The sequence below is a fragment of the Plecotus auritus genome, assembly GCF_963455305.1.
Source record: "Plecotus auritus genome assembly, chromosome: 9".
Taxonomy (NCBI): Eukaryota; Metazoa; Chordata; class Mammalia; order Chiroptera; family Vespertilionidae; genus Plecotus; species Plecotus auritus.
Window position 1 is genome coordinate 8,185,235 of NC_137783.1, and position 22,029 is coordinate 8,207,263.

Below are 22,029 nucleotides of genomic sequence, written 5' to 3' on the forward strand. Positions count from 1 at the left end.
TTTACCGAAGGAAGGAAAGTTACTTCTTTACAAATCAATAGCCAATTCTCACTTCTGCTGTTAAGTGAAATTAGGGAAAAATGCTTTTTTGGCCAAGTTAATAACAAAAATATAGCTGTGTATGCCCCCTTGGTTTATTTAAGCATGCTTGCATTTTAAAAGAACACGGCTATAAAAGTCTTTATACACAAATTTCTCTGGAAGCTAAAATGTTAATCTGTAACATAAGCTTGAAACAATCTGCCCAATATAATAACCAACTTCCATCTTATGAAAAATAACTTACCATCCATAACTGGGGAGGTGGAGTGTCTGTAAGTGGCTGGTGCTTAGGGATCGTACCACAGAAGTTTTGGTGACATCCAAGCATGCTGCTGAAATGGGTGCATTCGAAAGGGCTGTAGAAGTAACGCAAAACTTCGGTCTCATAAAAATCTGCTCGTGCTTTAAAACATTTAACTCTGTAGAACCACAGTTATGGAAAGCTCAGTAATGCTGCTCATGATATTTATAAAATAATACCTTTAACATAGTGCAATATTTTATATATATATATATATATATAGTGGGAGGAGCAGTAGGGGCACCACAGTTGTACTTCAGTGCAACGGGAACACCCCAAATTGCCCAGGGGAGAGTGAGATATAAGGTCTCAATGAAAACAGCTGTATTATATTAAATTCCTGATGTAATGTCGCTGACATGCTATGTTATCAGTAGCTAAAAAATAATAAAGAAAACAAAACCACCACGAAGAAAAGAATATCTTCATTTGATGGCATCTGAAAAGGTGACTGCTGCCTCTCTGGAATTACAGCCTGGTATAATCTGGCCACGCAGACAAGCTCAGCAGTCCATTTGTGCTAAACAAAACTGCTATTTGGAAAATTGCCTAAAAGCATTAACTTCTGGTTTTACTTGTTTTATTTATGGATTTGCCTCTGCTCCCTATTAGTAATTAGACTAGTGAAAGTGTGTTTTCTACATTGGTATTTAATGATTGGGTTAGACATTTAGACCCTCAAGTTGAGCAACATTTTAGCCCTGTTTTGGAATCAGAATTAATATGCTACATTTCTTTTTTTTTTTTTTTTTTTTTTTTTTTAATATGCTACATTTCTTAATGTCAAGACCTACATTCTTTAATATCAGAACTAGTTGAATACTATGTGGCCACTTGTGACTTTTGAGAAAAGAAAACAGCTTAATATTTGAGGGTACTGTCAGGTTCAAAATTTAAGTAATTCTGAATTTTTTGAAAGATAATTTGAAAATACTTGGCTCTTATTAATAGTAAGATAATAAAATCTTAAGTTCCCTAAAAGTAAATAAATTTAAAATCACTCTTAGAATGTACTGTCTTTATTTCTAAATTGAGATAATAGCTTTCTTTTAAAAAATGGGGTGGTCCCTCAATCCTTTTTAAGCCATGGATCCCCTAAACAGCTGATTAAAAACTAGACTCTCGCCCCGAAAAGATACACACATGCACACCGTAAGTTTTATAGGACCTGGGACCACAGGCCCACTGTATCACATGGCCACATAGTTTAGTTATTCTTATCAAATGTATTGGCTCACAGCAATCAGGAAAATAATACAACTTTCGAGATGCAAGGATAACAATGCATTTTTCCACACTGACGACATGTGACTGGTTAACATATTTCAATTTAAAACACTTTTCAAAGCCAAAATGTATGGTTCACTAACCTGGAGAGGAAGTTACCTGATGCCTGCAAAGCAGAAAACAGCTTTTAATTAAATATCAACAGTCAAGACAATACCTTATGTATTTGATTCCAAGGATAATGTCTGGTTTATAAAGGAATACAAATAGGCACAGTAGTGTTCAGAAGATTTATTAAGTAAACTAGCTAAAACATGACGTAGGCAGGTACACTTGCCAGTCAGAAGAAAGACTTGACTATTCATTGCTACCTCATTACGGTTTTTGTATCTGTTTGCCAGGTACACAGATAAAACCACCTCTGCTCAAAAAAGAAACTCAGAGCTGTATGTTCTTTGTTCTGACATACATAAGTATTTTTTTTTTAAAGTCTCTTTTCCGTCTTGGCTAACCCCAGAATATTAGTCACATAAAAGACCCTGCAATTCCCCATTTTTCCTGTTAGATAAAACTGGTATCTTTCGCTCCTAAAACAGTTCTAAAAAATTCCACATATCTTTTATGTTATCCCTAAGGATCAATAGCAGGCATGCCTTTCGCAGTCATTTTTGAAGAGACCAATCTTAAAGGCAAAAATAAAGTAGGAATAACTTATATGGTGCTGGGGCAGGGAGAACCACGAACCCGCAGGACCCATTTGCAGCACGTTCTTTTGGAAGGTTCTCCCCAATGGGAGTGGAGAACCTGCCTCAGAGCCATGGGCATGCGCCTCGGGAGCACCTTCCAGAAGCCACCGGCATCAGCTGCCCAATGCGAATCGGTGAGCGGGAAGCTTGTGCGCTTCCAATTCACAGCACCTGACAGCCAGGCGGCAGATCCTTCCCAGGCCCCCAGGAAAGCTTCATAAAGCAAATGGAAAGGAAGCATCAGCTAACTTTCCTAGAGAGTTAAAAGGCTGAAGAGACCTCTTAGCGTACTTAGTTCCTCATCGTCCAAGTTAGACATTTTTAACAAAAAAATCGACATTAGGTGATTTTCATTTACAATTATACAACTACAGAACTAACAAGTAGCATTTGAGTCATTCCACACTATCACCACTGCATATCTCATATAAAACCTGGTGTAAATGGACAGTGTTCACTAACACAGTATTTGCTGTTACACTGGAAAGGCACGACAATGTCATGCTTAAAGAAACGACGTCACACAGCACTAGATGACACAGTAATACAGAGACGTTTTCAGATGTTTGATTTTTTTCCTGCCTGTGAAAGGGGGGGGGGTGTCTGGACCACCCTATTACTTTTACCTGGTTTCATAACACGATTCAAGACATAATTTCATTCATCTTCATTTAAAATTTTCACATTGATGTGAACAACTTTCAGAAGTCTAGAAAAGAATAGTTTCAGACAACTCAAAATTAAACACTTGGATGACCTCCAAACAGGTCAAAGGTTATATAGTCTGATTTTTTGTTCATGTCATAGCAGCTATTAGCCTTCCTCCTTTATTTTCTAACCTGAACTAGATGTTGGTATGTCTTGCCATGCTTACACAACCTTGACTGTTGTGTAATCTACCCTCAATGTTCCTTCATCAAGATAATCATTTATCTTCAAGGGAAGCGTCTAGGTGTTCAGAGCTGTTCATTTAGATGCTTTTCTCTGCTTTCAGAACATTTGCTTGTTTCCCCCCTCACTGGCTTCAATGTTTGCTGCCAACCACATGACATGTAAACATATAATTTACAACCAGCTGTTTCCAGGTAGGTGATTACATATAGATAACTAGTGCCAGCTAAGTTTTACGGATAAATCCAAACGGTAACTGCCTCAAGTTCTTGTCCTCTGCGTTGGAGATAACTAGCTTTTAACTCATACATATATTGATGATAATTACAAGTTGAAGAACTCAACACTCGGCGTCACTACGTAACCAAACACTGTCTTACTTGATTGTTGTTCAGACTTCCTTCTGGTGTCTCATTGTCGGAAATGTCTTGGAGATAACGTGTACTTTAGTTTTAAAAACTCATTACCAATATTCAGAAAAAAATATAAGGTGGTTTTTTGTTTTTGGTTTTTTTTGGCCCAAGTGTTCGTGAATGTAAGTTAAAAAATTATATCTGATTTGGATTCAAATATTTATAGATTTACACTATATCTATTTCGTCAAAATATATTGTATAATATTTAATAAAATCAAATACATAAAATAAAGTTTTCAACACTTTATACAAACCCCTAGAAAAGCTGCTTTTTCTTTATAAGGCTGTTTGTTGGCAATCGACCATACCCATGGAAAAGAAAGGGTGACCTCTGGTTCCACTGCTTCACCAGGGACGTGCGGGGTGACCAAGACGGTTCTGGATGAGTCACTGCGCGGGGAACACTGCTTCACACGACGAAATGCTTTGATGACTTTTGAGGGTCTCAGTCACTTTCAGATTCTTCATCACCTAGCGGATACGACTGGACATTGTTCTGAGTGTACATTTTTGTTTTAACCGTGCAGTTGTGATCCATGAGAATAGCCTAAAAGAGAGTCAAGGGCAGATACATTAACTTCCTGTTTCAGAAAGATAAGATGGTTTTAACGTTTCTAAGGTTCGCGTGTGTGTGTGTGTGTGTGTGTGTGTGTGTGTGTGTGTGTGTAGATCGATCGATCCACCCACTATTCACCAGTCATTTGGTGCAACTGCAAGCTGCCTGGCCCAGAAAGCCTGGAGTTCTGCACTTGGTGAACATTTTGGGGAATAGGATATACCAGAAGGGTCTCTGCAGTATTTTCATTCTAACCGCAGGGCCGCTAAGTGGATTTGGGGGGTCCTGTAAGCTCTGACGAAAGGCATATGCATGTTAGGTTTAGGAAGAGTTGTACTTAGAATCTTGGAATTGGGGGAGGGGTGGTCCATCCAACCTGTCTGCAGACTTTACTCGGCAACACTCAATAAGGACGTGCTCTCTCCCGAGACGCCAGCTCTGGTGTTAGAAACGTCCCGGATGGACTGGACTGTCTCCATTGTCTGGGGATCGGGTGCTGATTCCCACCATCTTCACGGACCACCTCACAGTGTTCTAAGACCATGGCTGCAGCCCCTTGGATTGCCCTAGGGGCGAAAACACCCACGGCCCTTATCTTTCCGTAAACGGCACTTCAGAGCACCTCTGCCCAGCTCCTGGCTGCCCAACTCTTGCTCAGCTGTATGAATTTTTTAAAAATCATTTCTCTTGTGAACATAAGAAACGGTCCACTGATCTTCAATTGACCGGCACTTGAGTCATTATTCCTGAAAACGTACAGACCAAGCCCGGTCTGACCACACAGCTGGTGTGTATCACCCAGGACCTCGCGAAGCATCTTCAATGAAACACCTCAACTTCACAAGCATCGCGCGTGGTGGGCTGACAGCCCCGCGTGGTGGTCCAGGCTGAGAACCTGACAGGGATGCGCAGCTGGAACGGGGCAGGTGCCAGTCCAGACAGCCTCCAGCCAGCGTTGCCTCCCACGGTGCCATCTGTCGGGAGTGCGAGGACAGCAGGGGACGCTGGGTCAACTGAAGGAATTCTGTCCTCAGGGTATGTCTTCAGGAGGTTTCTTCCCCGTGAACCAGTCTCCCAATCCCTTCATGCAGTTTGAATATCCCAATGGACACATTTACGTGGATTAAAACGTTGCAGCCGCTCTGGGCGTTCGTTTGCGACGCCTCCCAGTTCTCACTCCTCGGGTTTGATAAGCTTCTCGGACTTCGCTCTGTGCCTACCCCACTTCTCCTTTCCCAAGCATTCTAGAATGATCTGCCTGTGTGACCTGCTGAGATAAGGACTTCCTTGACCCTCTATGTTAGGCTGCCAGCTCCAACGGTCAGCTGCCAACTTAGCTCCACTTTTTATTCCGCTTCTTGCCAAGCGAACTGATGCATGTATGTCATAAAGAGCTCAATTTCTAAAAATAAGTAATCGAGGCAACTGGCTCTGTGCACCAGGACCAGTCTCCCCTGTGGATGAGTCCTTGTCGCACAGGAGGCTTAACGCCCTCCCCGCCCCCCAACCTGCCAAAAGCTTAAGCCCGCCATCTCTTTTTTCTTTTTTTAATCCTCACCTGAGGATATTTTTCCATTGATTTTTAGAGGGAGTGGAAGAGAGAGGGAAAGACAGAGAGAAACCTCTATGTGAGAGAAACACATTGACTGACTGTCTCCTGCACGAGCCCTGACCCGTGCTCGGGCTGGGGAGGAGCCTGCAACCGAGGTACGTGCTCTTGACCGGAATCGAACCCGGGGCCCTTTGGTTCCCAGGCCAACACCCTATCCACTGAGCCGAACTGGCTAGGGCTCCATCTCTTTAACTTTTTTAAAAATTGATTTTAAAAAGAAGACGTTTGAAGGAAAGAGAGACAGAAACATGGATGGGAGGAAACATCCATTGGCTGCCTCCTGCATGGCCCCTACTGGGAATCAAGCCTGCAACCTGGGCATGAGCCCCGGCCTGGAACGGAACCAGCGACCTCTTGGTACGTGGGACGATGCTCAACCACTGAGCCACACCAGCTGGGCAGGGCACATGTCTTTAAGTAGATTGTAAGACACAGAATATACCCAGCCTCTTTAGCTTCCGGTGGCCCCATCCTTGCCCACCCCGCAGCATCGAGGAGACAGAGGGAAGGACTTGGTGAGTCGATGCGCGGAGAGCCCAGAGCCACCCAGGGAAAGCCAGCCCCAATCCTCACACCACACCGCCTGCTTTCCTGGCTGGGCAACCATGGGTGCCAGAAACATGCCCCGTCTTTGAAACGAACTCTTCAACCTGAAAGGAAAATCCACACCAGGACGCAGCTGTTCCCGACTGGGGTTCTGAGAGCTACGGCTGCATGTTAATGGTCTTACAACTGGAATACAGTCTCCTTCAAAGGATCGTGTGACTTTTCTTAATCTTGCTGAGGCACGGAACAGTTTCTGCCTCTCCACCTGCATTGCTAACTCAACACGGATCATTAAAAACAAACAAACAGCAACAACAAAGAACCCCACAGGAATCCAGTAAACCAAGTGGAAGAAAAACTCCAGTGCTCACTAACAGCTCAGGACTGTATGACTTGGGACCCGTGAGGACAGCATTAGACCGTTCAATACAGAAGAGCCCAAGTCCAAACATCAGCAGGATGCGGCCTAATGAACCAATTATTTGCGACGGTTTGTATTTCCTATTCCCGCTCTCACGTGCCCCCGCATTTGGTAAGTGCGGGTCCTGAGTGCGGACACTCAGAGGGGCGGTCACCAATCCCTGCTCCGCACGGCCACCTGACCTGCCCTGGTCCCCCTTGTCCTTGGAGCCAGGGGTCTCCACAGTGAGTGGGCAGCACTGCTGGCCCCCCTCACTGCTGCCAGCGTGCCAGTCAAGTGGCATCCAATGCGATGCCTTCGATGACGGCATCGATGACGGGCAGCGAGATGCACTTTTTCTCCCGTGTTTAACGATTCATCCTGCTAGGCGCTCAGGAAGGATTCTGACATTTCACGGCGAAAGTGGCTTTCTGGAAGCCGGTAATTCTTGTTGCTTTGCCTTCAGGACTCTCTTACATTTCCTGCAGCATTTTTCTTTTCAAATGAACTAAAGCCTTGGCTGAACTGTGGAAGGAGAAGCAGCCCTGGGGCCAGCCTTCACTCAGCCGCTCTCAGAGCCGTAGCTGGCTGGGCAAGCACCTCCCACCGCACCCACACTGGTCTTCCGACCTCACCATTTCCTCCCCGTCCCCCCAGATAAGCCATCAGGCTGTCAATGAACGATAACGCCACAGCCACTGCCCAACGTCTGCTGCCTTGGCCGGGAGACCGCTCGGCAGTTCTGGGGTCTGAAGAGCAAAAGGAAGCTCTTACGTCACAGAGGGAAGAGGAGGAGGATGAGACAGGGACCAAAGTCAGAGGTTTGGGTAAAAGCAAGAATGACTGAGCACTTCCTGGGTGCCAGACCTGGGCTGAGCCCTCTGTGGGATCCTTTCCTTTAATTCCCCCAACAACCCTAAGAGGTGACAGTCCTGCTCCAGGGCCCATGCCAGCCCTTCCCTCTCTCCCAAGAGTCTTACAGTCTCCCGGGTGACAGAGGCATTTGTCAGTGATTAGACTTAATCAAATCCTTGCTGCACTGAGAATTTCCTGAGCCTGATTCGGGCAAAGTCCTATGCTGGGGCCGTCAAACAAAGATGGGAAGGGAACCTACACAACCAGGCCGGAAAAGAGGGGAGTCCTGGAGAGACCCCCCTCCCCGCCCCGTACAGGGCTGTGGAGAGGCCACTGACTGAGCAAGAGGCAGGGAGAGAGGGGGCCTCCATCAGAGTATTTCCACAGCACCTCCATGCCTCTTCTTTGAGTCCAATGGGTCATGAGTAATTCAAAGTGATGGAGCGAGCCAGGCCAGTATGGCTCCGCGGTTGGGCCCCGACCTATGAACCAGGAGGTCACAGTAGGTTGTGGGCTCGATCTCCAGCGTGGGCGTGCAGGAGGCAGCCGATCAATGATTCTCTCTTACCACTGATGTTTCTATCTCTCTCTTCCTCTCCCTTCCTCCCTGAAATCAATAAAAATATTTTAAATGACCAAGTTAAATCCTACATAATAAAAGGCATAGTGCTGAATATATTTTTCAAATATATTAAACAGATTGATGAATGCAAAAAAAAAAAAAAAATGCCCCAAGCTAATACAGGCTGCATCGCACCTAACTTCAGAGTCTGCGTCTGTCTTTAAATCCGCTGTTTGGGGGAAATCATAAAAGGGCAGTTCATGAAAAGCCAAAGCATTCAGATCCACTTCAGCTCAACCGTCAGAAAGAACTCGGGCTGTCCTCCCAGCAGAACATGGCGAGCGAACTGCATATCCATTCATGAACCACAAATGCCACCTCCCCTGCTTTCTCCCATTCACCCCTAACCTAAGGGCCTCTGCCTTTAGCTGGAGAAGCATCTATCACATTAGATGTTTCACAAAGCAGCAACACCCACCACCTCCAGCTATGACTGCTTATCAGGAAGGTTAAAATGGCTGATGCATTTCAAAATTCAAACTCAGAATTGGTAACTTGGAACATAGGCAAAAGAGGCATCCTTCACATTCTATCTTGCCTATGGCTATGATTCTGGTCATGAAAATTATGAATTTCAACGTTATCTGTGTGCCCCAAGGTGCATATACAGCATTTTCCCCTAAGGGCCTGTTACCTACACTAGAACCAGCTCCGGAATCTTAGGCCGTGAGGCCTGAGTCACCATTACTGAAAGCTGCAAGGGCTGGGAGAAAGGCGAACAGCACCAGCAATGGCTGATCGTAGGAGTACGTGCAGGGCCGATGTCCGTATTTTCAAGATGTTCGAGAAACGGAGAATGATCCCATGTTTCTATTTCATTGACAAAAGAACTTACCGACTGCTAATCTATGGACAAAAATAATTTTACTCTACAGATGTATAACCATAATGCTTGATTATAGTAAAAGAAGAGGCTTGTCCGATGTGGTATAAACTAAAAAGGAACTCTTACCATTTATGTTTGGAGAGTTCTCCCCAAAAGGAGCAGGAACATACTTTAGAATGAAGAAGCATACCTCAATGTGCGGATGGGGGGACGAGAAGAGATAAACCAAAGAACTTACATACTTACAGGCATAGCCCATGGACTCGGACAATAGGGTGGTGAAGGCCTGGGGGGGGGAGGGGCTGGGAGGGGCAAATAGGAGACATCTGTAATACTATCAACAATAAAAAGTATGTCAAAAAATTTAAAAATAAAATAAAACCTAAAGTCTCCAAAGGGGGAAAAAAAAAAAAAAGGATCCAAAGACTGTGCTACAACGATCAAGAAACACTTCAACACGTCCTAAAGTTTTCTCACCATTTTTTCTTCCTTGGCAGGTGGACTTCGAAGAAAAAAGCAGAGAGGAGCAAAAAGAATATCAATTATTCCAATAATTCTCATGAGCCACGGAAATCCAATTGCCTTCGCGATAGCCCCGCCAGCGGAAGGACCTTCAGGAAAGAGAGAATTAGGTGAGCTCTCTGCGGACGCCGTGCCACGGAAAGATGCGAAGGTTCCGATGGTCTTCAGTAGGCACTCTCTTTCGTGCCGAGATCAAAGGTGGCTTTGTCAGGCCGATCCCTTACCTATAGCGTATCCCATACAAAAGGCCACGTCTGCAATGGCGTACACACTCCCGTAGACGGACACGTGCCGCAGGTCCACCAGGTAGCCCATGATGGGCATCATTGATGAGTCCACCATGCCTGTGGGGCCAGGGAACACGTCTATAGAGAACGGTTGCACACTGAAGATGGGATGGATGTCAGGATGGTCCTAACCTCACATCCCTGCTGCCTCCTCCCCTTCTGGCGAAATTCCTTTCCACCTGCACGTCTTGAGCCAGACTCCCTACAACACACCTTTGGCTGAAGACCGATGGGAGGCAGCTGAGGCGGGGACTGGACCAGGCCACCAGGTGCCTGTTCCCTGCCTTGCCTCACCTCGTCCTCACTGTCCAAGTGGCCTGTCCTCTGACAGAGGGCACTCAGTCCTCTGGTGGCTCTCCCCCATTCTCCAGAGCCAGCAGCTGCTGCTCACTGGCCCTGGGGACCCCCGCCTGCTTCCTGTTACTGTTTCCCTGGTTCACTTGTTTCTGGTCCACTCGTCCCTTGACCTCAACGAGGAGACACGCCTACATGCCTCACCCAGTCTCCTCTCCAGCACACGTTGGCCCCACACAGTGGGCAGGGTCGGAAGGAATCAGAACCAGGAGTCTGAGGGACCATCTGGCCCTACTCATGCAACTAAAATCGAAAGAAGTCTGCTCATTACCGGGGTGTGGGGGTGGGGGAACAACAAAAACACGACCACCACAAGACCAGTAGTACAGTTTCTGGTCTCCTGAGCAGTCGGGGACAGGAAGCACAAAGAAAGAATACAGCCTAGCTGGCATGCCTCAGTGGTTAATCTTCAGTCTATGGACCAGGAGACGCGGTTCCATTCCTGGTCAGGGCACGTGCCCGGGTTGCAGGCTTGATCCCCAGTGCGGGGCGTGCAGGAGGCAGCCGATCCATGGTTCTCTCTCATCATTGATGTGTCCATCTCTCTCTCTCCCTCTCCCTTCCTCTCTGAAATCAGTAAAAATACATTAAAAAGAAAAAAGAGCACATGTTCTGGGTTCAAACCCCTGGCTGGGTGAGGGCGGTCATGCCTTCTCTCTCTGAACATCGGTTCCCCACCTATCCCAGGGGCCTGGCAATGACTGACTAGGGAGACAGCATCTGGGAATGCCCCCCGCAGACCACTCATTCCCTCACCTCCCCACGCACCAGGGGCAGGAGGATGCGGGAAACTCCCTTCATTCAATGGTATCTGCTGATCACCGAGTATGTGAGTATGTGCAAGGTGTGGAGACACAGGAGAACCAGAGAGTTAAGCAAAGGGTTGAAAATGAATTACAATGGTGAGCGTTGCTACGAAGGCACGTGAGAGGACACCTATACACTCAGGGGACCTAACCTGGTCCGAGGGGTCGGCCAAGGCTCCGCTCTCTTTGTACCCAGGGATAAATGCCTGCCTTGCCCTGCGATCAACTCAGCATTTACTTGTATCGTGATCGACCTACAGGTTCTAAAGGAGAAACCAACGTAGACTGTTCGTCCAAAATATTAACAGGATTTTCCTAACGTAGGATTTACTGTTCTTCACGTTACAAACACTCGTCTTGTTTGCCCGTGAAAATTCCTGCAGCACAGGTGGTCACCACTGCACCTGTCCACCTTTTCCGTACCCAACCTCACCAAAATACCCGGAAGCCTGGTCCCCCAGCCTCCCCTGAGAAGATCTGTTCTCAGGTCTGAGCCCAAACCAAGGGCCCTGCGTGGGGGACGCTCTGGTTTGCCCAGTGGCGCGCCAGCTTCTGCAGATCCCACGCTTCTTAAAACACTGGCTGTCAGGAGGCAGATGACTAGGCGTGGAAGCAGGCGTTTTTCTGCGGACGATCTACGGGCTGTCCTGGGCTTGGCTGCCCACAGCCTCCTCTCACGCTTCTGGAAAGTTTAGGTTCAGCCCGAGTGGAGGAAATCTTTCTCGGCAATGGGGGGAAAAAGACCGTTTTAAGTCGAGGCACCAGGCTCGTGCGACTCACCAATTGCAAAACCAACTCCGAAGTTGGGAGCTATGAGTCCATAAATGTTTTTTGCGAAAGGAATCTGTAAGAGGAAATAGAACGTTACACTAAAATCACATGACAGGCAGCTCGAAATTATCTTGGAAAGTCTTCAAAATACGTGGTCTCCAGCCGGATACGAGTGTTCCCTTTGAAGGAAACAGGGGAGGAGGATGGGTTTGGGGAGACCCAGACCCTCCAATCTTTCCAGCCGGAGCCGAAACGGGTTTTGTGAGCGCCACAAAACACTGGTCAATTCCCGATGCGCGAGATCGGCCTGGTCCACACTCCCTTTCTGACAAGGACCCAAAAACCCATTTGGGGTAGATCTCAGCCACAGGAAAATGATGTTTTATTCTAGAAAAAAGCATCCTGCTGTTGTCCCAGGGTAGTCACCCTAAAGTGCTTAAGACATTGTAATGTTTAAGGTGATGGGGGTGGGGGTGGGTGACATATAACGATATAGTAACTTCCAACTGGCATTAAATGAAAACATATCCCTTGGAGAAGTTTTGTCCAAAATTTCTCAGATGATAAAAAAAATTAGAAGAAAATAAAATAAAAGATGTAAGAAAACGCATTATCAACAAGCTTCAAACTGCTAAACGATATTTCTCGATGATTCTTGCCCAGAGCAGAAGTTCTATTTATTTACTGACCATCTCCACTTGTTAAATGTGGTCTTTTACTCACGCATAAAATGCTGATCCCCACAATTATCATTCCCAGCAGGGCACAAAGCCACCTATGGAAAACAACACAACCCACCATCAGTACATGTTCCTTTTTGTCCCCCAGTCCAGATTTTCAATGGAAATCACAACAATTGCTTGTCATTGCCAAGGCAGAAACACGGAGCATTTTTTTAAAGAACGGCGTCATTAGCAGACAGGGAGCGTTGTTTCCACTGCATCTTACCTCCCCATCTTGTGTGCGAGTATCCCAAAGATATTGGTTCCAATGAGATAAGAGATACTAGCTGGCAAGAAGGCAACGCCTGAAAGTGATGAAAAGGACACCTTATCAGCACTGATACCGGCCGAATGTTAGGAAAACTAATCATTGTCGCCGCCGCGGTGGCGATGAGAGCTGATTCAATGCAGCCCTGGGGCCGGCACCCGGGCAGCTAATATCCGGCGGCTGCGGGGCCAGCCTGGACCCCACACGGCTCGTCCGTCCACAAAGCTGCGGAGACACTGCAGACATGAAATTCATTTCTCTATCGGCGCCTCCATCTCTGCCTGGCGGGGAGCTCTGCACGTGGACCGACACCCGCCCACGGCGCTGGAACGTCAGGGCAGGGCACCTGTCACCCCCCCCCCAACACACACACACACACACACACACACACACACACACACAGTACCGGGGCCTGTCCCCTCCCACTTCCTTGTAGAACAGAAGACAGACAATAGGCATGGAGGAAATTAGGGAACATTAAGGTAAGGACCCCAAAAAGGTTAAAACCCCAAAACCCATCCCTGGGATAACTCCCCCCCGCCATTATTTTCCCTTATAAGTTTATGTGTACGTGCCCTGGCTGGGTAGCTCAGCTGGTTAGCATCATCCCGATAGGCCAAGGTTGTGGGTTCGAGCCCTGGTCAAGGCCCTTTAACAATAAACCTGCCAAGTTTACGTGTACATCATAAATGTGTGCACACAGGATTTTGTTTGGGGTTTTTCCCAAAAAAATGGTATTATACCTACTGTTCTACACCCTGCTTTTTTCCAATTAGCTTTATGAACATCTTTCCATTCCAAAAAGATAAATGTTCAAGCTTGAGCGCTCTCCCAGGAGAGGGACCTTGTGACCTCGGGGTGCACCCGGGCCGATGTCCAGCTGCTGGTGGCAGGGGTGGCCTGCCCGTGCCCTCGGCAGTGAACAGGAGGCTGACCCAAGGCGGACCAGGCTCGGCTGCCAGGGGATCGTCCCTACTCACTATTAAAACAATAGGAAACCCTCTTCCAGAAAGATGGCTTTTCAGACTCTTGGAGTTCAAAATGCCAGTGTTTCTTCTTGAAATCAGGTATACCAGATTTGACTCCGAGCCTTTCACACATCTAGTGAAAGCTGCTTTGATTTCCAATCTCCGATCTTTCTCCGGAAATGATCGGGGAGGCATCAGGGCAGACTGGCTTCCCGTGAGCCCCGTCAGGACCCTGAGCAGGGAGGGGCTGGGCGGCCCGGGCTCGGGGACGGGCTGGGCCCTGGGTCCTCGCTCTGGTCACCCAGGCTGCCCGCCCACCAAGGCGCAGAGGGGCCTGCGAGGCTCCGGCAGAGGTGGCCACGCGCCGCGGAGACCACACTGCAGATGGCGCAGAGCAGGGGTAGCAAAGTGATTCTCTTGAACAACCAAGTCTCGCTCGGAGCGAGGAAGGGGTGACGTCACTGGTGGAGAGGGGGCCGTCTGGCTTGGGTGCTGAGCCCCGCCAGAGGTCTCCTGAGGAACCGAGGCAGCCTGCGATCTAGCCCGATGGCCCGGGCCCCTCACTGACTGTAGACTATAAAGCCAGCCCCAGGCTGTGTCTGGAGGGAGAGGACAGAACAGCTTAAGTGCCCTGTGCAGGGCCTGCCGCATTCGATTCGGGTCCCCAGCCAATTAAGGGAAGACAGCAAAACGTCAGCACAACATCTCAGCCCGAGCACGCCGCAAAGCCCATGCGGGACCCTCCCAGCCACGGCCACCAAACCCCGGGAAACACCTGGGCCCCAACTACCGTGGGGACCAGAGAGGAAGGAAATCTGGGAACACAGCTCAGGGCTGGCAATGAGGCATGAGGAGCGGCTCCGCGTCTTTGGCAAAGCCGCTCCCCTAAGCACTGACCCCTTGAAGTGTCACACAGAAAGCCACTCCGTCATCCTGGCCCCCGCAGCTCCGCAGGGCGACGGTGACGGATCCGCCCTGGGGACAGAAGTCCTAGACGCACAGGAGCCCGTCCCAGGCCTTACCCAGCTGCCACTTGCGGGAACACATCGTCTCCATCATCCAGATGGGCAGGGCCGGCTCCAGCATGGCGATGGCCATGTTTGCAAAGCAGATGGACCCTTTAAGGAAGCAAGAGGGTTAGTGGGCGTCTGAGGCCCGAGGGTCCCTTTACCACCCCAAGCACAGCGAAACCTCATGTGCCCACAACCAGCGCCAGCAGCGTGGAGACCCAGAACTTGTCCTACTTTTGTAAGGAAAAGAAATGATGGCCAAGGGGACAGTGAGGAGGGTTGGCATAGTTATTAATTATTATTATTATTATAGCAACTAGATTCCCAGAGACATAAAGTTTGAACTGGAGGCAACTTTCAAAATCACTTGGTTTAACTTTCCTGACTTATTAACGAAGACAGGGAGCTCCAATCGTTAACGGAGTGACTTGCGTGAGGTCACACAGCCGCACACAGACCACACACAGACTCAGGCCACCGGAGGCCGCTGCCCCTGCGTCCCCCCCCATGCAATGAGCGCAGATCTTCCTAATGAAGCCCCGGGACGCCCCCACATCCAGGGCATTCCGTGCAGACGTGCTGTTGTGGGATTTCTTTTCAATCAACTACGCATCTAGGGTCTCTCTGCAAATGCCCCATTGTCACTCTGAGAACCAGAACCCCTTGGGAACGTAGAACCAACTGGACCAGGACACACGGAACCGTTCCCATCGCCCTGAGAGCTCCCTGTGCTGTGCCCCGGGGAGAGGGGGGGGTGAGGAAAGGACCTCTAACTTGCTAAAATCTTGACTGAAAGAACATCACGCAATCGTGATTAAGGTGCCCACGTAAGGAAGAAAGGTCTCTGTCTTGGTGACATTTAAAGGCGGAACACAGAAGCGATGCTGAGATGACGGGGCACCCCTCACCCCCTGCTCTGTTTTCTTAGATTCTGTGTCTGTTTCACTTACATTAATTAGAGAGCCAAACTGCCTGCCGGCACTGTTTGCATCTCCCCTGCTATCCAGAGCCCACACCCTGAACCCCTCATTATCTAGCTCTGATACACCAAACTACACGCCCCCTCCCCGCCCCACCAAATCCACTCAGGGCAGGAGAACCAGGCAACCTGGACGGCCCCCAGGCCCCGGAGGCGGCCGGGATGATTCAGACCAGCCAAGGCCATGCTTTCACCCTGCCCTTCATTTCCCATGGAAACGCCAGGAAGGCTCTGGCCTGGATGCCCCCCCACCCCTTCCTGCCCCCTGACCACAATGGGTGCTTCCCCGCGTGGCTCTAAGGGACGTGGAAGCCCCCTTCCCTTGGGAACCGTGAGTAACAAAATCTTCTCTCCGTGGTACTGACCTCTCCGTGCCATCAGTCACTTCTGTAGTGAAATCCACTGGGACCAATGAGACGCCACCCGGCCCCCAACTCCCCCGGCCAAGGTGCCTGGCCCTGCTGGTGGGCTGGCCTTTGGTGCTGGGTGGACCCTGTACCTCCCTCCACGACCAGGGACCAGACAGTGAGGGTCAAAGAGAGGTGGAGGCAGGAGGGGCCCAGCTGCTCAGCCTGCCCAGGTGCCTGCCCGAGGTGCAGGGAGTCACATCTCTGGGGCCCCCTCTCTCACCACACCTCACCCCACCAGGCCAGCCAGGGCTCCAGGGGTGTCTGGCTCTAGGCTGCTGGTCAGGGACACGGAGAGCGTCCCCTGCGTGAAGAGGTGACCACACCAGGTTTGCGTTCCTTTGGACAGACAGGACCTACACCGGGTTACACAGGTGCCCCCGACCAGACCCTGCAGCAGAGGCTCCAACAAAACGCCTTTTTTTGGAAAAGCCTGAATGTGAATACCTGCGGGCCGGGCATGCACCCACTTCACCTGGCTGCCGCCCCCCTCGTGCTCGGGACTCCTGCTTAGACTAACCTAACGCTGGCTGCAGAGAGCCCTGGCTGGTCTGAAGCCACACTTCAGGGCTGCCCCGCCCCCCGCCCCCCACCCCACCGCCAGCCTGACCCCAAGCGCTATGCTGACCACCAAACCCAGGCCAGGCAGCATGAGACTGGTCCCTCGTCGGGCAGCCCAGGCCTGTCACTGGGATGGTCCTGAGGGGACAGCCCGTGGGTGAATGCTGCCAGGACCCTCCCCGAGAGAGCTCCTCTGAGCCCCCGAAGCCACAGGGAGTCCCCGCCCAGGCCTCTCTGCTGGGCAGGACGCCCGCTGGGTCTGCCCTCGGGCTCTGCTGTTGGTGTCGGTCACACGGGTCAAGGTGAGTCAGACCCCCAGCCAGCCGCCTGCAGTGAGGCCACGGACTCCTTCCTCCTTCCGGAAGTTCAGGGCCAAGCAGGGACGGCCTTTGCCACCAACGCAGAGCAAGCGTGACCCACAACCAACTTGGGGTGGGGGGACCTCCGAGACGCAGACACCTTTGCCCCAAATGAAAAGCTACACCAGCAGCTGGCTGAGCGTCAGAAACGAATGACGGAAGGAAACCATTTCCGTGACGTAGAACCTCCTTGTGTCCTTTATGCCTCTGCACAGCCCCACGTTTCCAGCCGCGACGTGAATGCTGGTCCTCGCCATCCGCCCCCACCCCTGGGCTGAGAAGGACCGGGGCACCAGGGGCAGCCCCACCTGCGGCGATGAGGATGTAGGGGTCCTTCAGCAGGGTGGTCAGCGGCGTCCCCTTCTGGCTCTGGGGACAAAGCGGGACAAGGGTTAGAAGAGGGGACGAGGCGGGTGCAGCGCCCTCCGCCCCCGAGGCTCACCTCCGGCTGCACCCGGGACGGCTGGAGCACGCAGAGCTGGATGGCTGCGGGAGAAAGACAGGAGGCGTGGCTCAGAGACCCGCTCAGCACACGTGCCCAGGTCACGGCCACAGTCCGCGCGGGGACTCACCTCCATCCAGGAGCACCAGGGCAGCCAGCACCAGGAACGGGGCCGTCTTCCCCACAAACTCGTAGAGCACACTCCCGAAGGGGGGGCCCACTGCCAGGGAGAGAGCGACGAATCATTCAGACCGGGCCGATGTCCCCAGCCCCACCCCACAAGGACCGTCCACTGGTTTCTTGTGCTTCGCTCTGTTTTGCTCTAGAAGCTATTGGCGGTGGCCACCCTATTCTACATCCAGTGGTGTGAAGTGCCCTGGCTACTTCCTCCCAGTGGTTCCACATCTGGGACACGGGCAAGAGACCCGAAGGGTCACCCCAAAGTGAAGGTCAGAGGGGAACAAGATCCTGGTCGGCGAGGACTTCATCCCTTATGCACCAGCACAGACAGGGACTGTGGGCTCGGGGAGGGGGGAATATAACAGAGAAAAAGGAGGGGACCCCGATCTCTGGTGGCGAAGATACCATCCCTGGTCTGGGAGGCCAGTCAGGGAGGGCGGGGGCAGACTCGGAGGCGGGGAGGTCCTCTCAGCGTTAACCCAGAGACGTGTGAGCGGAGAGGAAGGATCCTGGCAGACCATCCTGGTCAAGCCTCCTGCACGTCTGGACCTGGGAGGTCTGGGGCTGGTTTTCCAAGGTTCCCCGGCAAGTCTGGGGGTAGAGGCAGGGGGATCCCAGGGCCTCCCCCGTCAGGAAGGCTCCCCGAAAGTAGGGAACGAAAAGAAACAGGGAATCAGGGAGGAAGGACTGTCGCTGTCCGGCACAGACAGGCTGCCAGTGCGCCTCCGCGTGTACCTTACCTACCTAAGACCCCCATGGCCAGGCCGCCCAGGGCGATCCCCATGGCGTTGCCTCTCTCCTCGTCATCTGTGTACACGCTGGCAAGCATGCCCATCCCTACACCGGAAAAGAAACGTCGAAAGAATTATCCATGATTCGCCTTCCCGCCCCAACCTGGACCTGGGAGCCGCCCAAACCCATCAGATTCATGAAAACGGAAGACCAAGAAGGGTCCAACGAGGAGGCGGGGACCTTCTCCACAGCCCACGGCCAGTCACCACCACCGAAACCTTGATTCTCTGAATCATCCAGCTCGCAAGGGGAGGGGCTGGCGATGGGGCCATGCTGGTGGCCCCTGGGACAGACTCAAGACCCCCCGGGCAGGGACTTACTCGGGCACGCCCACACCTACCAGCCACGGAGGAGCAGGAGGAGCCGATGCCCTGGAGCGACCTGGCGATCAGCAAGAGGGCGTAACTCCTGGAGAAGGCGAACACTGCGGGGAGAAGGGCCAGGCAGGGCTGGGGCAGGGCAGGCAGCTGCCACTGTGACCAAACCAGGTCAAACAGGCATTTCTGAGGCCCTCCGCCCGAGGGTCTGTTTCCATAGTAACCACCGTTTCTGCCCACGAAGATGCCCCCTCTCTGAATTTCTTTTCTGCAGTTTTTACCAACCTCCCCGCCCCCGCCCGTGATCTGTGTTCTCAACTCCAGGCTCATGGCCATCAGAACCCTTCCCGTGACCCACGCTCCAAAGGCAGACACGAGGCACTTACTAATTGTGGAGATAAACATGATGCAGAATCCCACAAACATTGGAATTGGATAGCCGATTCTGCAAAACAAAAACCAAAACCGCGAGGGACATCCGGCGACTGCTTCGTGTTTTCTCAAGGCTTCGCGCCGCGTCTCTCCTGCCTACCCTCTGGGATCCGGAGGATAAGTGTTGGGTCAACTTTCCTAAAAACTCATACAGTTGGCGCTTCCTGCGTGACCTTTCTGTGTTTGACTGTCTCGGAGTGTGAATACGTTTATGGACTCCCAGTCCGAACAGACATTTCTCTGGAATAAATGTTAACACAATATTGGCAAGTAGCCCAGGGCACGGCCCATGTATACAGCCCCTGGTTCCACCGTTTTTTAATTATTATTTCTTTAATCGTAGTCGTTGCTAGAGCTTCTCCAAAGGCACAATTGCAATCAAATGATTCCAGGATCTGATGGGCCAGCGAGACTACTGCACTGCATCGAAGAGGTGTCAGGGAACAAGACATCACATCAGTCTTCATGCTGAGCCCAGGGAGGCCAGCCGAGAAAGACAGGCCTCGTTTTCTGGGCACAAACCCTACATCCTAATTGCTCCGTAAGAGCATAGCCCCTACAGGCCAAGACCTTGGCCTTTCTGTATCTCGCCCCTGGCTGGACGCCTGGCCCTGCCCTTAGCCCAGCAAGTCTCCCGCCAGCCTCCCAGGGAGCTCACCACCGCCCACCTCCCAGAACCGGGTATCTGATGAGATGTGGGTGTACGCTGCGACCAGGGCGCCTCCCTTATCCCCTTCCTCTGCCTCTCTGTTTCTGCTGATTAAGCAGACACCTTGGTCCCTGCCATTTGCATGGGGCATGCGCGTGAAGGCAGCTTCCTGGTCCCCCGCGCTGAAAGGGTGTGTGACGCTGGCTGAGCCATTGCTCTCTCGGAGCTTGCGTCAGCCCAGAGCAGCCCTGAGCATATCCAGGCCTCACCCCCCAGCCCTGGGTCCTAGACCAAAAAGTCCCAGGTCCCGGTCACTCAGCCCAGAAGGGCTCTTCTCCTCTGGACTAAAAGTCGTAGTTCTCACTCACTCAGTCCTCAAGCACTTACACCCAGCAGCTCAACGACTGACAAGGACAGCGACCGCCTGCCCATTTCACATGTGCGGAAACTCAGGCACAAATGAGTGACTTGTTAAACGTCCTCTGGCTAATTTCACCCCAGGCCACTTCGTCCAGCCCAGGGCTTTCCTGCAAACTCTCCCACCTCCTCAGGGAGCCAAAGGCTTTCAATACCACCTTTCCAACAGTGCTCCTGGCCATGCTCTCCCTCCTTTTTTTTAAAGTGCTTCATGTGCATCCAGAAACGAAAGAGCATCCTCAAATCATGACAAATTCCTTCTCACACACCCATGCAGATCCCCCACTGTGACCTGAGAAGAGCATGCAATTCACAAAGCGGGGCTGAAGGCCAGCCAGGTGAGCCAGGTGAGGCAGGTGGGGCAGGTGAGGCAGGTGAACCTGGTGAGCCAGGAGAGACACCGGCTCTGAACCGCCGTTCAGATGGCCATCACGTGGCAGCCTCTCTCGTCTCCATTAGCCCAGACCTGACCGCTCTGTGCTCTGGATCCTGAATGAGGAAACTTGCCGGAGGCTCAGAGAGCAGTGCTCCAGGCAGTTCATATTTCTCAGCAACTATTGTGCTTTGCTTCTGGGGGAAGAACAGACGTATGACAATCCTCGCAGCTGCCCCGGAATGAATGCCGTTTCCATACGTGTGCAAAGCTGTTGACGTGCCAGTGAGTCTTACGCCCAGGCTGCAGCATGGCCACTGGCCCAGGTCACCTGGCAGGACACAGCTGGGGCGGGCTCCTTGTCACCAGGAGGCCCTGGTAGTCCCTGAGACCGTCCGTGGGGAAAGAGCGGGCAGTGCCACCTGTGAGGATCCTCGCAGTTCCATGAGTTCGCTGGCTCTATTCCCATTTTTCAGATGGACACACTGAGGCTCAGCGAATTGAAGTAACTGGCCCCCAATTCAGGGCACCAACATATCTCCAGCATCTAAGGCGGGCCAGGTCCTGCTAGTATGCACTTAGGTGGGGACCCTGATAACAGGAGCACAAGTTCATGTGTGGTGAGTGGAACAGGTCCATAGTTTCACCCAAAGCCAGTTGGCTCTGCACCGCAGGTGCTGTTTTCTTTACAAAACACAGTTACTGCTTTTAAAATCCCTCTGGGACTTAATGAAGCAGGTACACCGTACCTGGTACAGGATAACCAAATGGCCGATTTGGAAGAACACTCAAAGGAAGGCCAGTCCAAACCCTCGTCTTGGGTGAGAAAGCGAGGTTCAGAGACGGGGTGGCTCACCCACTGTCGCAGCGCAAGCCAACTGCTTCAGACACCAGTGGGCTCATGCTACTTCGGTCTCATTACCGGACACACGGGCCCTACACTTTCAACGGTGGCCAAGCCGCTGACGGGGCTGCCCCATGGAAACTGCCGGGCAGCCTTGCCCTGCCGCCCAGCCCAGCGCAAAGACACCCTCCTGGATCCACCCTCAACCCTTCTAGCCCCTCAGCATCCACCAAGGAGGGTCAGCCAAGGCCCAGGTCCCTGAGTGATGGGCAGATGGCCAATGCCCTTTCTCCTTCCCCACAGTCTCTCCTGAGTGGGCAGAGCCTCGGCTGCCATTAGTCATCAACATCTGAGTCGTCTCCTGTCTGGATGCAATGCCTTCTCAATTAGAGTCCTGCCCAGCACAGCTAAACGTGATGCGGCAAACCTTTAACCAAATCTCCCATTATCACCCCTGCTGAGTCATCCCAGCCCCCGGCCATCCTCCGCAGAGCACCAGGGAGCAGTTAATCTAATCGGAATAAGACTG

The 22,029-nt window shown here is 51.4% G+C and overlaps 1 protein-coding gene across 1 annotated transcript in view; it reads right to left on the reverse strand.

Moving 5' to 3' along the window:
* Positions 1 to 1,847: 1,847 nt before the first annotated feature.
* Positions 1,848 to 22,029, reverse strand: part of SLC18A2 (solute carrier family 18 member A2) — a 28,645-nt gene continuing 8,463 nt past the window's right edge. The window contains exons 4-16 of the mRNA XM_080687485.1: positions 19,172 to 19,230; positions 18,809 to 18,892; positions 18,421 to 18,513; positions 17,627 to 17,716; positions 17,497 to 17,540; positions 17,363 to 17,423; positions 14,761 to 14,856; positions 12,729 to 12,807; positions 12,504 to 12,555; positions 11,790 to 11,853; positions 9,787 to 9,906; positions 9,518 to 9,651; positions 1,848 to 4,170 (exon numbers count right to left, since the gene is read on the reverse strand). Coding sequence (XP_080543611.1) covers positions 4,069 to 4,170; positions 9,518 to 9,651; positions 9,787 to 9,906; positions 11,790 to 11,853; positions 12,504 to 12,555; positions 12,729 to 12,807; positions 14,761 to 14,856; positions 17,363 to 17,423; positions 17,497 to 17,540; positions 17,627 to 17,716; positions 18,421 to 18,513; positions 18,809 to 18,892; positions 19,172 to 19,230 — 1,078 coding nt within the window. The 3' untranslated portion in view covers positions 1,848 to 4,068. The remainder of the gene's footprint in view (positions 4,171 to 9,517; positions 9,652 to 9,786; positions 9,907 to 11,789; positions 11,854 to 12,503; positions 12,556 to 12,728; positions 12,808 to 14,760; positions 14,857 to 17,362; positions 17,424 to 17,496; positions 17,541 to 17,626; positions 17,717 to 18,420; positions 18,514 to 18,808; positions 18,893 to 19,171; positions 19,231 to 22,029) is intronic.